The sequence below is a fragment of the Larus michahellis genome, chromosome 11 (assembly GCF_964199755.1).
Source record: "Larus michahellis chromosome 11, bLarMic1.1, whole genome shotgun sequence".
NCBI lineage: Eukaryota > Metazoa > Chordata > Aves > Charadriiformes > Laridae > Larus > Larus michahellis.
The window spans coordinates 11,680,052-11,696,575 of NC_133906.1; the positions used below are offsets into that span (position 1 = coordinate 11,680,052).

At 47.9% G+C, this 16,524-nt stretch overlaps 1 protein-coding gene across 1 annotated transcript; it reads left to right on the plus strand.

Moving 5' to 3' along the window:
- Window positions 1-7,328: 7,328 nt before the first annotated feature.
- On the plus strand, window positions 7,329-15,876 carry GFRA3 (GDNF family receptor alpha 3). The gene is made up of 8 exons (XM_074604396.1): window positions 7,329-7,456; window positions 10,455-10,730; window positions 11,436-11,528; window positions 11,939-12,284; window positions 12,363-12,472; window positions 13,511-13,645; window positions 14,597-14,727; window positions 15,018-15,876. The coding sequence occupies exons 1-8, from the start codon at window positions 7,414-7,416 to the stop codon at window positions 15,150-15,152; spliced, it is 1,269 nt and encodes a 422-aa protein (XP_074460497.1). The 5' UTR covers window positions 7,329-7,413; the 3' UTR covers window positions 15,153-15,876.
- The last annotated feature ends 648 nt before the right edge of the window (window positions 15,877-16,524 follow it).

The following is a 16,524-nucleotide window of genomic DNA, read 5'->3' on the forward strand; positions in this document are numbered from 1 at the left end:
AGCCTTACCCATTTGGCTTGCATGCAAAATCTCAGAGGCAAGCCTTACCTTCTCACTGATTAGCCAAACAGCCTTAGTGCTCTGGAGCACACTCTCTATGGCACATGGAGTTTCCCCTCACATTTACACTGACCGACCTTCACCTCTGTATAAAAACCTTAGTTAAAACCTCTCTGAGCACAGTGAGGTGTCCTCCTGCACTGCCAATAGTATCTTGCTGATAGCTCTTAAGGCAAGTACTTTGTTGGATGCTTAAAAAGAACAGCAGGAATAGGAGGGAAGAGAGGGATTTTTCTGAGGACAAAGAAATTGGAAATCCTAGAAACCTTGTTGCCAGGGGCAGAACTAGTAGAGAAAGCCGTGTCCATCTGGACACAGCAGCTCTATGCTGTGGTCCAAAGTCCTGCCATGTGGGAGCGGCTCGTACCTGGGTCTTTCCTGGTAGACTCTAAAGCAACTAATGCTGCTGATAAGATGTAAAGTAAACAGCCCCTGCGCTGCTGCCCTGCCATGTGCCCATCTCTTTTACAAGCAAAGAGGAGAAAACGTACAGGAGTGATTAAAATACAAACATACCGCAAGCAGCTGGAGCCTGCTGCCTCCTGTACTGTCTTCCGCAGCACTGAAAGGTAGCGGGACCACTAATGCGCCTTGGGGTCCCCCATCTCATGGCTTGAATGAATGGAAACCCAGTCCATTTCAGTGTGGAAAGCAGCTGTAGGGCTGCTACTGAATCACGGGGAAATAATCTAATATATGTTCTGTAACTTGATTGCCCTCATACCTGTTGACGTACCCTGCCAACCTACAGGAACAGTAAAATCTTGTTTTCAGTTCCGTTATTTTTCTGTCTTTTATCATGTTCAATATAGTACACGCCTCTGAACAGTTGCTACCCCAGGTCTGTCTCGCCACTGCCAGATCCACTGTCCTGCATACTAACCGAGCTTCGCTTGAGACAAGGAGTGAGCGGGTAGCTGCTCTGACAATATGCATTGTGGATATACCAGGATCAGAAAAATGTGCTCGCAGTGCATCGCTTAAATGTCTTTGAACCAAAATCTACTGTAGTGCATTGTTAAAGCTACTTACTTTGTCTGGTTTTGTTTCTGAAAAAAATTAGACTTAAGGTAGTATAGCAGTGCTGTTCTAAGGAGCTCCTCATTTCTTCTCTTGAAGAAATATTTTGGCTTTCCTTTTACAAATAATTTTTCTTCTGAGCTGCTCATGACTTGGGTTGCATCTGAATCTGTCATTCGAGCACGTGCATACTAACCGTTACCCTGATGAGTTCGTGTGAAGGGATTTAGAGTCTCTAATCCAGAACCTGTGTGATAGGCAGTACTACCACCAACACAAGAGCAAGTCAGCTGTGGCTTTTTCTACAAGCTTGGATACAGACACCAATACATCTTTGGATAACCTGTTCTAGCACTGCAGCACCAGCTTCTTAGTGAAAAAGTTTTTCATAGTATTCATCCTGAACAACCCAAGCTAGAAACTGTGGCTATCATCACTTCTTGTATCATCTGACACTGCCAACATGAGTTTGTGTTTGTTGCCTTTGCAACTCACCTTCAGGTAGCTATAGGTTGATAATAGATCACTTCTGAAACTCCTCTTTGCCAAGCAAACAAGCCCTGCTCTGTTAACCTGTTCGTAGGTCACATGCTACCACCTTGGTAGCACTCCACTGGAGTGTCTCTAGTTCCTCCACATCCCTCTTGAACTTCAGGGTAGGGAACCACGCACAGCAGTGGCCACACCACTGCTAAGTAGACGGGAATGACTTCCTGCAGTCTTTGTCCATGTTCTTCCTCATAGTGTGGTGTGTGGGTTGTCTCATTCAGGATCAGAGCTTACTGGTATCCACAGCAACTTCCAGGTCCTTTCAGCAGGGCTGCTCCTCACCCAGTCAGTCACCAGCCAGAACAGAGGCTTGGGGTCACTGCCCTGGGACAGAACTCCACTCTCCTTCCAAAAATTCACACGGTGCCTGTAGTCTCAGTCCTCTCGTTTCTCAAAGTCCCACTGGATTGAAGCTCTGTTGTTCAGCATGTCAATTGCTCACCCTGAATTATTATCATCGTAAATTTACTAGTTCCTTTTTCCTGTAGGGTAACTTACAGACAGTTATTCTCCCCAAAGATACAGTCTATCCATTAAGCTATATGACTTTGTACTTATCCAGACAGATACTTAAATGTCTCTGATCTTCCTGCTGTGAACCACACTGAGGCTAAAATACAAGAGCAGCTTTGAATGCTTTATTCATAGGAATAAAAGAATAAAACTATCATCTGAGCCAGAAGTGGCCAAATACCACAGGTACTGAAGCAGAAAACTGGGCAGCTGCTATGGATGTCAAACCCCTGAACCTTCTTTGGCAATGAGCAGCCAAAGGTCTATGGGGCACTAGCACACATGCTAGGAAATGAGAGAGGTTTTTATTTGGTTTTCTATGAATATAGACATTAACTTCTGCGGGGCTGTTTGCATTGGGTTAATATTTCTGTAGTGTACAGGTGTTAATATGAGCTGTGAGTGTCTGCTGTCTGTCTCCAGGCCCGCAAAGAGCAGAGTGTGGCGCTGTAAATATTAGCCCAGGCAGCATAGTGTTTGCACAGCCCTCCTCCGTGCTGCCTTCTGCAGCGCTGCTCCGATAGTGTCCCTACAAACAGCCCAGGATCAGCTCTCAGAGCCTCAGCATCTTCGGCATTGCACAGTGACATGCTCTGGCTTTGCCTCAAGAAGGGTTGCAGTGATCAAAGCCTGAAAAAAGCAGCAGAAGCATCAGTGTGCTATAATCTTCATAAGATTACTAATATTCAAAACAAGGTACAACTAAGTAACTCAGCACATACTGCAAACAAAATACTTGCTTGGTCAAACCCACTCTTCACTGGCTGTAGCAGTCGCAGATGGAGAGAAGAAATGCCTAGCACATCACTGGAACTGCTACTTGCTTTAATACAGTGATACACAGTCATTTCAGAGAGATACCAGTGATTTCTGCTCTCGGTTTGTTCCAAAGGGCTCCCCAGTAATGGAAAGGACTGTTCATTGCTGTTGATTTGAACAGGAGAGGAAATTATCCTCCTGCAGGTACTGAAGGGATCTTCCTGCCACCAAGGAGAGGAACAACTAATGAGGAAACAGCACCAGGATGGTGAATGGATGTCTTGTTTCACAGAGAATCCCGCATCCTTCGCACACACAATCTACGATGACATAACATAGACATGGCCTGACACGTGTCCGAACCTGCTGAATTAGTTCTTAACGTATTAGAGGAAAACTTTCATGCACTGCATCAAGTCCTTCACAGCCTGAAAGCGATACGAAGATGAACTGCGATAGCTCCAGTGAATTTCAAGAACATGAGGTTTGGTGCTAGTATTTTGTATTAGAGGCAGTTGGATTGTAATCTGCGCTGCAAGGACCAGAGGACCCAGACTTGTGAATGATAAAACAAAAATGAAAAGTAAAGTAAGGCAGTATTCCAGGGGGGAAGGTGGGGCAGTGAGGGGAGGACATGTCCAAAGCTACACTGCTCACGCTGCCTGTAGTATACCGGGATGGAGAGAGAGGTCCTACGACTGCTGTAGAAGCAGTTCCTCTCTTTGGCTGATGATTCTCAGTCAAAACCACAAAATCTCCATGAGGACAAAATAACAATGATGGAACAGGCAATGCAAACCTGATGCCTGATCACCTTGCATGCAGCTGTCCTCTCCAATCTCAATGCACACCAGGAAGAGCAGCATTTACCTACAAGAATAAAAGCAGGGGAAGATGGTTCACTCTGGAGTCGGAGCACAAGTTCTGTCTTCATGGGATTCGGTAGAAAGGAACTGCAGCTCTGTAATAACATTGGCTCTGGTTCTGTAAGGCAATGGATTGCCTACTTGACCATGACAGACTACTGAATGTTCTCCTCAGCTTGTTTGAAGTGACAGCCCATCGCTCATATAGTGCAGGGATGACACCCTCCAACCAATTGCTGAGGAGCAAACTCTTCAGACACTAGGAAAAGAGTGTGATCACGTGAATGTGACTGTGTAGCTCTGGACTCAAAGAATTTGCATGCAAATTGACTCCCTTGATGAGTGTGGGCAACTCTGTGCCTCAAGGCCAAGCGTGTAAATGGTAACGGTTCTCTCGAGCTTGTGTTTAAGTGATGATAGACTGCCCCAGTACTGCTTAGCCTTATGAATGGAATGGTGCTTACTGCAGGAGGTGTCAACAAGATGCTATGGACAAATCTGCCAAGAAAAAAAGGAAAGGAACAAGGTGTGTTTAATCCCCATGCAACCTTGATGCACAAGGTTAACACTGCAATTTTGGGTAAAACAAAATATTGGCAAAGATATGACAAGAATTTACTTACTGTGAGCCTTAGTCACACATCTGTTTCATCACAGGACCTGCTGACATCACTAACCCCGAATCAGCCAGGACATAGATGGACCTGCAAAGAGCAACAAAGGTAACATAACCTTTGGAACCGGTGCTAAAAGCTGAGGAAATCAGATCAGAGTTGATCACTCTTTCTGCAGCTGTCTGAGAAGGTCAAAGGCCTGGACCTTGCATGGAATTAGAGAAACTGATTCCTGAGATATTATACAACACTGGAAGATGACCCCCTTAGGTCAGAGCTGGCCTATACAATTTCAAATGGAAAGAGTGATGAAAGCTCTGGTCGTGAGAGACTGGTAATTATCCAACTCTCTGAGACCTGTAATGAGGTTACAGTGCTGCCCTGCGTCTGCGTGGGGAGGGGGGAATAACCAAATAACCTCGTATGTCACGGGTCCAGGCAAAGATACATATAAGCATGCAAAATCAAGAAAGGGACCGTTCCACTGCAGTCATAGGCTGTGACGAGTAAAGTGTAGTGAACTGGCCAACCCTTCACCAGACGTTAGTTTGGGGTTCCTCTACTCGGCCCATTTGCCAAGGCAACCTGAAAACACTGCTACAGCACTCAGCTTTAACACGGGAGGAGGAACTTCCCTTTTGCTTTTTTAACTGCTGCAGAGCATAATTCAAAGCTGAGTTAATGAATCATTTCGGTGGGCTTTGGGTGGAGACTTATGAGCGCAGAATCAGAAAAACAGTCTGGAAAGGAACTTGAAAGATCTTCTAAACTGTTCTCTCGTACCAAGCTGGACTGACCCACCTACAGCTGTTCTTAAAGATCCCCAGTACATGTGATCTCCCTCCCCACAAAAGTTGTTATCCTATTGTAGAAGAAATTGTATTGGTCCTTGACAAATCCATCTGGGAGACAAATAGCAAGCCTTTTGTTTTCCACACACTAACAGATTGTTTATGCATTCCAGAATTTTCCTAGAGCTTGAAATTAAGACTAATGGTTTATACTCTTCCCTTTCTCAAGGCACACACACCATTTTCCCTTCTCCAGGCTTTTCTCCTGTGAGATGCTAGCTATCAATTCACTGAGTTTACTGAAATCTGTCTTTGCTTAGGAGAAGCGTAAAACCACCAAAATAGAAACAACAGACTAAAGACCACAGATTGACAACCACTGCCATCCAAATTGCCCTTTACATTTGTTTTCTCAAAAAGCTGTATCTGTCAGCTACACCCAGGTCTAGTGGAGCTTCGCCTCCTGTGGCTGCCACCATCTTCTGTACCAAGAAAATCAGTAACACATTCCACAAGCTTCCTGTACCCCTGGCGCTCCTGTAACGAGGCACATCTGGGCAGCTGTCATCTCCCACTGCCCTGCACTGGGTGGTTCTGCTTGGTTTCACTGCCAGGCAGCCTGCAACATAAATGTAGTGTCCCGTTTTCTTCCCTTTAACGATCACTCACGTTGCTTAGGAAAGATCTTCCTACAGTCTCAAAGCAAGTATACAAATCCATGACGGAGACGGCAACATCTCCTCTTCTCCTGCCTGTTATTCCTCACAGGTTCACACTACTGTATTAATATTCCAGCCATACATCATCCAAACAGGTCTCTGCTGTGCCACAGTTATAATCTGGATCATGAATAAAAACTTGCAGATCCATTTGTTTATTCTTATCATTTTCCATAAAAACACAGAGAAGTTCGCAGGACCACGCCACCACTTGGGTTTTTTTTCACATGTTGTCTTTATAAGTAAACCTCTTTGCTCGCAGTTTTTCTTCAACTTAACTGCTCTGTTTCCTCCCCCGGTATGGTAACTGCAAGCAATTCACTACAAAGTTAAAAAGACTCTGTCCCGTCCACCATTTTCCTTAAGCTCCTCCAACTCTTAGACTTTGATTAGACTTCGAGCCATGGTGAGAAAGATTTCTCTCTCCTCCTTAAGCCTGCGGTTAAGAGCCTGCAGTGTTTGTGGACAACTTGTTCACATTCAGAAGAATTCTCTCACAGCAGCTCCCCACAGTAAGCAGCAGGACTAATCTGTTTCAAGAGGGGGCCACCACTGAATTGGACTCCGAACGCTCGATGTGTCTGCACAATTATTACCCTTCCTGTTGGGCTTTTCGGGCAGATGGGGTCAGTCCCTGCTTGTGCAAACAACCGACAGACAAAAGGTTTGCCCCATTTTCATATACTACCATTTGACGTGCCCATGTTGGACTGTTGCTTTTTCACATTGGCTAATTCGAGCTCAGGATGCAAACTAAAAGGAAGGATCTGTTCAAAAGGCAGCATGGCTGCCTAAACGCCGTGTAGGTGCTCAGAAATGCCACCCTCGGCGTGGATACAAACAGATCAACCAAGGCATGGCCAGCAACACCCGAGAGAGTGGAATAAGACCCTTCCCAAGAAAGTGCCCAGGAAGGAGCCAGAAGCTCTCTCATCCCTCCTGCAGACCAAAGAAGCGCCAAAGGAATTTATTAAAAGCCAGTCGGTGTCTGTCCCTCTCAAGAACGCTCCTGCTGTTTGAGCCTCACTGTCTTTTACAGAAGCGCCCCCGCGGCTTCTCCTCGCCGGGTGATCACAGCTCCGCGCTCCGCACCGGTATCCCGGGAATCGACAGACCAACGACCAGAAGTCCGTAAACCAACAGAAAACGAACTATCGAAACTCCCCACGGCCCCGGTCACACGGCCCCTTACAAACCGCCCCGCAAGCCTCGACGGGGGCCGCGTCCCTGCCCCGCCCGGCCGCTCTCCCGGCCCCGGCAGCCCCACCGGGCCCCCTCGCCACCAGCCCCCGCGCTCCCCCCCGAGCCGGGCCCGGAGGAGCCGGGCCGGGCCGGGCCGCGGGGCGGCGCTCGCCGCCCGCACCTGGACGGGGCGGGCCGTGCCGTGCTGTGCCATGCGGGGCCGGGAAGACGGTGCCGGGCAGACGGCGCCGGGCCGAGGCGGCGGCAGCAGCATGTGAGCGGGCTGCGACCCCAGAGCGCGGAGCGACCGACGGCCGGCGCCGGCTCCATCTCCATCATCATGGGGCTCGCCCTGCTCCTGGGGCTGCTCCTCTCCCGAGCCGGTAACAGCGCCCGCGGCGCGGGGCGGCGGACGGGGCGGGCGGGGAGCTCGGCGGGGCAGGGCGGCCCCGGGGGGGCGGCGGGACGGTGCCCCCCGCTGCTGGCCGGTGCCCGTCTCTCCCGTCACCGGCTCCGGCTGCCCCGGGCGGCCGCTCCAGGGGGGAGGGGGGCAAGAGCCCGGGGCTGAGCCCTGGCCGCGGCAGACGGGGCGTAAACGGGCTCAGCGCCGGCGGGACCCTCCGAGCGGAGCCCTCCTGCCCCTCTCGCTGCCTCCCCGCGGGCCGGGGCCGGTGCCCGCGCGTCCCGCTCGGAGCCGCTCCAGGCCGGGGGCGGCTCGGTTCGCGGGGACCATCACGGGGCCCCTCCGAGATGCCGCGGTTCGTTCCGCGCTGCCTCGAGGAGAGAAATGACTCCTCTTTCCCGTTCATCTCTTGGGCGGTCGTCATGGCTGATGTGACTAGAAATACAGAAACGACGGCACTGCCCGAAGCGCTCCTAGTCCCGGCTTCGCGATGTCAGTGCTGCACGTTCAGAAAAAGCTGCGGCTGCTGAATATCACGACTGCTATAAAAACGGGCTGTTGCACCGAGACCTCAGTAGCACTTGCAGGCGCATGATTACAATAGATTTCCCGTGTCCAAATACTAATGCTTCTTTGCTAACTGTGCTTAATAAAGGAAAGGTTTCCCTTCTGCAATTGTCCTCTCAGTAGCATGGTGCACCGGGGGCAGCAAAATAATACATATATACATGGCAGGACATGGAGCGAAAAGGAGAATAAAGGGGTATTGTAATACCTATCCCTTTTTTCCTAAGGTATAAATATCATAGTCTATGAATTGATTATTACGTTTTAACTTTTTTCTTTTTTTTTTTAACTACAGAACAGACTGCCACTTAACACATTCGGCAACCTAGACCATAGGTCTAGGAAAGAATTAGCTTTCTCATTCTTTCAAATTATTATCTGGAATACTAAAGGGTTTAGAAAACGAAACAACATGTCACTATTAGGGTTTAAGACAATGCATAGCTATTAAGTGATGTCTGTAGAGGAGGACTGTTTTAAATGAGGCTTACAGCAGCTTCACCTGAAGCGTCTGGTACAAACCTGTGGTATAAACACAGTCCATCCATTAACACCCAGCTCTGCTCTAGCCTGGCAATTACCATATCATTTTAAAGTTTTAAAAATGCCACTTCAAGCTCAGGTGCTTGCTGAGCAGAATTCTTAAGGCTGGGAAAATACATCCCATCCTGTTATGAACTTCCTACGGCAGCTGCTGCAAGCCACCGTTGGAGATGGGGTGCTGGGGGAGATGGTACTTTGGTCTGTCCTGGTGGGGTAGATCAGTTCGCTGATGTTCACTAAGGTTGTGCCTAGGTGTAATGCCTAACCAAAACCCACTGTGCTGAGTACAAAGCACTTCTGATGAGAGATTGTTTTACAGGGAGCTTACAAAGTCATCTAGTCTTTACGTAACAGCCAGATGAACAACAAAGTACAATAAGTTGCTAGAAAAGCAAAGAAATTTGTACAAGTGCGACAGAGGCATCTAGATAGTATTACTGGGCTGTAGGAAAAGTAGAAAGTTTGAGAAGCAGCCGAGCATAGAATTATGCAGCCTACTACTTACAGCAAATAAACTGATGAACCAGCAAAAGTGAAAGAAGTGAGAGAACAAATTAGATGGTGAAGACAGTACACCAGGTAATACGAGCTGTACCAAGACTTTTTTCCTCTAATCCGTAGTAAAGGCAGACTGAAACACTACTACTAAATAGTACTACTGCACCTGCTGAACAAGAGAACGGCAGGTAAGATCACGTACCCAAAGAACATTAGAGTAGTTGTAAGGCTCAGCACAGTCATTTCCTAAAACCAGCCAAACAATATTGTCCTGAAGGGAAGAACCATACTAGCCTATATATAAATTTTATTAGCAAACAGTCTTTTTCCAGGTCTTCATTGTACTTGTACTGTAAACACAGATTCATATACTACAGAAATGAAGAAAGATTACAGACTGAATTCACCCACCTGTGCCAACATAATGCTAGGTATCACCCCAGTATTATCCCTAGGAGACAACAGTCCATATAAAAATTTTAAAAAGCTGAAAAAAAAGTCTAGTTTTAAAGATTATATTGTTAAATTGAGATTATTTAATACTTCCATATAAGGTGGTGCATATGTATGTGTGTGTGTATATATAATCAATGCATGTGTTACACAAATATACACACACACACACAGATATAGTCAAGAGTTCATAATCAACCAACAGATGAAAGCTGGCAGGCCAAGCCTACATCCTAGCATTTTTGGCAGGGATTTCAGGGGCTGGGTTCTATATTCTTAAATTGGTTGCGTGCCAACACTTCTATACAAAACTACTTGCATCTTATGTTAAGGATTTCTTCTATTATGCAAAACCCCCACATTCTTACTCTTAAGTTTCCAAGCTCAGTAAAGTAGTTGTTTTTACACCCTGCAAATGGCTTTCTCAGTACATCTCTTAATGACCAGCATATACTTTAGCAATGGCAGCAGCACTGACTCACAGCACGCAGTACGGTGTTGCTATGTGCTTATTGTGCTGCGGTTTTCATTACCCAGATAGTAGAGCTTCTTCAGAGCCAGCCTCAGCAACGCCAAGGTTTCCACAGGGATTTGCTACTCCATAAAATACAGAGCCATCCCTGATCCTGGCCAAGGTGAAAGAGTTAAGGGTGATAAAAAAAGGTTTTATTAACCAAAATTATTTTTGAGACTTTTCTTTAACCTTTTCTTCCCTCTTTCATACGTTGATACTCATCCTTTTGTTTCTAAATGGAGACGGCTCTTGTTCCTTACTACTCCATATGAAAGACCCCAACCAGTTCTGCCTCTTGAGAGGAGCCCTTGCTGCACACAGGACGCCCACAGGACAATGACGAGGTGCCCGTGTGGCATTCATTGCGACTGTAATCCTAACGGTCTTTTCCCTACTCGAGCAGGACACCTCCTGGCTCTGCCAAGGAGCGACTGCATCGCAGCAGAACAGCAGTGCCTCTCCGACTCTACCTGCAACGCAACCTACCGGATCCTGGAAAACTGCGCCCTGGCCAAGACTCGCCTCCTTCCCCTGGACCATGACAGCAGGGTCAGGTGTCTGAACGCGGAACTGGACCTCGGGAACAGCTCTTTGCTGCACTGCAGGTGTCACCGGCGCATGAAGAGACAGGAGCACTGCTTACGCATTTTCTGGACCGTTCACTCCAGCGTGACAGATGGTGAGATGAAATAATATGAATTTACAAGGTACTAGTAAGGCTCGGCCCTGCCCCCCTCTGAAAACAACTGCAAAAGGCCACTTCCCCGCCCTGCAGGTACCACTCTGGAACCACCTCTCCCGGTGTGGAAGAGTCATTACTGGTCTGTCTGATAAGCAGAGAAAACTGCTCTGTTCTGGGACCAGCCCTTCAAATACACTGGGGACCCTAAGAAACAAAGATAGCTACTCTGAGACAGATTTAGTGCTGTGAGGGGAGACTGCTGTGAAAATCGCATCTAAATGGTCACGTCTGTCCATCACTGAAAACAGATGTGTGATTGTGACACACGCTGTAATGGCACCCTTGAGCACGCGGCTGCTTTCCAGCCTTGGTGGGATGCTTCTACCTGGCCTCCCACTAAAGGCCACCCGTGCTGCCCATCTCCTACTAGTGCTGAGCCTGAAAAACCCAAATGGCAACACAGACCAAACTCCAGACAGGAAATCTGATGGCGAAATGTAATGCTGTTTTTACACAGTAATACCTTTGCGTCTCCAGCAGAACCATCCTTGGCATTTGGCTTGGAGCAAGACAGAGCATCTCTGAACTCCAGCCTGAGGAAACACCCAGGCACAAATAAGAAAAAAATCAATTAAAAACCCAAAGAAATACTGGTCACAACGCATTTCTCCCACTGCATAAGGTATCTTGTATCTCACCTAGGTTATTTCAATTTGGAGACCTCTCCCTATGAGAATCCAGCAAGTGAAGAACACTGGAAGACAGATTATAATAAACTGGCAGCTCTGTTATCAGGTAAGGACTGTAATGGTTACATGACATAATGCTGCCGTTTCTTATCTTTTCAGGGGCTGAAAATTATTAAGACGACCGATTTGGGGTAATGGTCCCTTAAATCAGACGGATGCTTACTCTGGATACTTGCCTAAATTTGTCCCCCCCCACCAAGTGTAAACATAGCCATGGATCTGAATAACCCACAATGATGCATTCTCTGAAACAAACACCCCAACACGAACCAATAAAAATACGATTTTGTAACTAGGGTAACTGCACCATCACACTACAGGCACAAAGCAGGACTAACTTGCTTTGTTCTTTTTGATTTCCCAATCTGCCCATCAAGTAAGGGCTACTCTTATTTCCACACAGAATCTCTTCTGGAGACTTGCTTCATTGTTTCTGGGTTTCTTTTGGCTTTACAGGCTCACAGTTAGCAGGAGATGCAACAAATCCATGCCTGAAAGCAACTCACGTCTGTAACCTGAGCAAGAAGTGTGTTCGTCTGCGCACAGACTACGCCTCCATCTGCACCAGGGGAGCAGGAAGCGAGGACACGTGTGACCGCCGCAAATGCCACAGAGGGCTAAGGAATTTCTTTGAGAAAGTCCCTGAGGATTTCACCAAAAGGATTCTATTCTGTCCATGTCAAGATGAACTTTGTGGAGAACGACGCCGGAAAACTATTGTTCCCGATTGTTCCTTCCAGTATAACACCAAGCCCAACTGCCTCTGGCTTCTGGACTCCTGCTTAGAAGACCATATTTGCAAGTAGGTCCAGCAGCAGTGGACATTAGCCAAGAGAAGAGAACAACATAGACACTGATAGTCTCCTTTTCCTTCCCACAGATCCCGGCTGGCTGACTTCCAGCAGAATTGTCAACCTGCAGACACATCTCCAGATGGTTGCTCGCAGCACAACCACGCTGCGTGCCTGCAGGCTTACATGGGGATGATCGGTAAGTGATACCCACAGCAACATACAGGGAGGATGATTTCAGGCCACAAACTTGCAGGCACACTCTGATGGTGTGAAGGACCCACTCTGCTCTCCTGCAGGAGACAGCGCTCAGTCTACCAATGAGTATGCCTTAGTCTAATTGACGCTAGTGCTCCCTCTTGGTTCCGAGGTAAATGCAGCCCAAAGAGAGCTCTTCCATGGCATTTATTGCTCTCCTTTGTCCCATCCTATGCTGTCAAACCAGCAGCACCTGCCTGACATTTCTGAGCACCTGCCTGCACCATCAGCTGGCGCAAAGTGCTCTGAAGGCCTGGCCACCAGGGCCTGCAGGGACCAAGTCATTCCTCCTGCAGGAGTCACATCCCGTCACAGGGACTAGACAGGACATTCCCCGATGATTTGACTCCTGATGGTTTGTTAGTGTTGCACACACCATCTTCTCAGAGCCAACCAGAACACGGCACCACCAGCTGTTAGAAGGGAGGTCATCTTTGGTTTTAGGCATTCGCTGTCAGCCTGCTAGTACTTTTGCAGAGCGGCTGCAAAGAGGAGCAATATCTCAGAAACTTTAAGTCCAGACTGTGCCTTCTGCTTTTCCAGATGTCTTCGCTATTTTTGTGCTAAATGAACTCTGGCTGCGTGGCGCACTACAGGTCTGCAGCGTTTGGTAAAAGGCATTTGGCCGTGCAGCATGTCCAGCTACACGAGAAGAGCAGCTTTTGCTGCCATGTGCCAGTACTGGTGCCATGTGCCAGTCCCGGCTGATGCTTCACACCTTTCAATCCAACACTTGCAGCAGCTTCAGTTATCGGTACAGCTCCCCACCGGATTGCCCGAGTCAGGGGTAGCAACCTCCACACGTCCTCACAGCCCAGCAGACTTCACGTAGATTCACCAGGCCTGGGTCACCTGCAGGGGCTCCCAACGGAAGGCACCTGCCCCCAGGGCAGCATTCCCTTTAGTATAACAGGACACATGAGGCTGCTTTCATTTGGTGACGTGAATCCTGACTGCAGTTTCTGGGGGCTTGGGACAGGCACACCCATGACACCCAACTACGTCAGTAACTCCAGCGTGGAGATCTCCCTGTGGTGCACATGTGAGAGCAGTGGCAACCAGAAGGAGAAGTGTGACCAGATACTCGGCATGTTTGAGAACAACAAATGCCTTGGTAAGCATCAGTCCTATCACAGAAACAGAGAAACAGCTCAGCACGGGGAAATTCAAATCCTGTTGATTTCAACATCCTACATTGCATTGCTCTTGTGTATAGTTCTGTCTTCTGCAGCGTCCCCATGATCTCCTGTCCAACCTATGGGACCGGTCTGCATCTGCTCTCGGAACTGTTTCTGTATCTTTTGGCAACGCTTTTGTTTATCCAAACACCATGAAGCTATTTCCAAACAGCATTCAAATGAAGGGGTTGCAAAAAACCCCCACCACGTGGGGAGGTCAGATATGCGGTATCCATAGGTTGCTGTAACCACATCAGTGCACCAGGATTATGGGTCTGGGTTCCCTCCTTTCCTGTGCTTGCCCTTGGCCCTCACTTAGTCAAGATAAGTAGCTTCTGACAGAGGTTACTCGATTCAGCAGCACTGCAGTTACAAAAATCCTGTTACATGCAACCATGTAATCCTGAGTCTGTATTTCTTTTATCTCCCTAGCATTTTAGCAACAGACCTTAATAAGATTTAAATATTTTATGTTTGTAAAAGCTTCCAAAGGATATCAGAGAAACCAGCATCATTAGATAAATGATTAATATTTAAGCCTCCCTCCTGCTGTATCGAAAAACCTTGCATCCAGCATTTCAGATACACCTTCAACCTAAACATCCCATCTGAGATATAACATACCTGTCCCTTACAAAAAAGTCCCCCCCCAGAGGGACCCAAAGATCCTCAAATTGGCAAATTGGCTTTGCAGTCTGCTCGACCTCACAAGTAAACCCACGAGCTAGTAAGCCATTCACTGAACAGAGAATATGTATTTTCTAAATCAAAGCCATACAGCTTGTGAGTGCATTTCCTAAAATAGCTTCCCTAGACTTCTGTTCGCTGGACTCCAAGGTGTGCACAACAAAAGCACAATAAGACTCCTGCTTTCCTTCTGTTTGCAGAAAATACCATTTGGTCTCAAATGCACCTGAAGCAGACAGCTCTAGAAAGACAGGAAGACTTATTTTATTCATCTTCCCTAAGCTTCCAAGGAGACAGTGCCAGCACAGCTCTTGCTTCAGAAATGTCCCAGGTATGCATTGCTTTGTTCCCTTCACAAATCAGCAAGTCAAGTGGCCTAGTAGTTGAAAAACCTTGGATCTGGAAATGTTTGATTTTGGACATGAAAGCAAGGGATGCGACGTGCATGCAGAGCCCTGGCCCACTTTACCTCGAGCTATTCCTCCCGCAGACAAGCGGAGACAGGAGACCACAGGAGTTTCCTACGGTCCCACATTAGTGCTCAGAACTGGAGGCTCTGCAGCCAGGCATTTGAGCATAAATGTGTCTAACTGGGATTCATTCCTCCTTGTCATTTCCTAGGTGGCTGAAGGGAAGACACAGCGAGACATGTCCGAACACAGCAGTATGCCCATGGCCTCCTCTGTATATTCTGGAGCTGCTGTTTCTTGGCCGTCTCTGACTCTGTTCCTGCCCCTGTTGCTGAGCCCACATTAACTTGGGTAAATGGCATCTTTCCTTCCCATATTATTAATCAAATTCCATATCCAGGCATCTCCCACTACTCCAGGCACCTCCCACTACTGATTTACCTTTGGGAAACAGGCGGCTTCCAGAGAAAGAGGAATGGAACAGCCTTAACCCAGAACAGCAGTCACTTAAATCCTCCCCCCAACTTTCACCCCACTTTCCCCCAGTCAGTTTGCACCGAGCTCTGCAGATACAGTGCCCACCATTGTATCGCTTCTGCCATGTTAGCATTTTGAGTAACAGTCAGGCTAATATTCCAGTGCAATATGTTAAAACAAAGGTCTGAGTTCTGTCAGAACTTGTGCAGGGTTCAGTTTCTCACTGCAGAGAGGGACCTGACACAGTGTGTCCTACCACCCCAGCTTCTGGAGCTCTTCTTCAGGCATACAATCATAGGATAATTTGGGTTGGAGGGGACCTTTAAAGCTCATCCCGTGCCACCCCCTGCCCTGGGCAGGGACACCTCCCACCACATCAGGTTGCTCCAAGCCCCGTCCAACCTGGCCTTGAACACCTCCAGGGATGGGGCAGCCACAGCTTCTCTGGGCAACCTGGGCCAGAGGCTCACTGCCCTCATTGTAAAAAATCTCTTCCTTATGGCCAGTCTAAACCTACGCTTCTTCACTTTAAAACTGTTACCCTTCATCCTGTCACTACAGACCCTGGTCAAAAGTCTCTTGTCTTTCTCATGATCCCCCTTTATATATTCAAAGGCCACGATAAGGTCTCCCCGGAGCCTTCTCTTCCCCAGTCTGAAGCAAGCCAACTGTCTCAGCCTTTCTTCATTGGAGAGGTGTTCCAGTCCTCTCATCATTTTTGTGGCCCTCTTCTGGACCCAATTCAACATGTCCATGTCTGTCTTGCACTGGGCACCCCAGACGTGGACGCCGGACTCCAGGTGTGGGGGGGTGGGGTAGGGTAGGGTAGAGTAGAGTAGAGGGGCAGAATCACCTCCCTCGCCCTGCTGGCCATGCTTCTTTTGATGCAGCCCAGGATACAATATGGTTTTCTGGGCTGCAAACACACATTGCTGGTTCGTGTCCAATTTTTCACTGCCCGGTACCCCCAGGTCCTTTTCTGCAGGGCTGCTCTCAGTCCATTCCTTCCCTAGTCTATATTGATACTAGGGGTTGTCCTAACACAGGTGCATGACCTTGCACTTGGCCGTGTTGAACTTCATGAGGTTCACGTGGGTCCACTCCTCAAGCCTGTCAAGGCGTAGAATACAGCGAACCATCCTAAAGACTACAAGTCTGCGCTCCAGTGTGGGTTGCAAATTAAGCTCAATAAACATTCCAGTTTAAGGACACTATACTACAATTTATACTCTTGCTCCTTT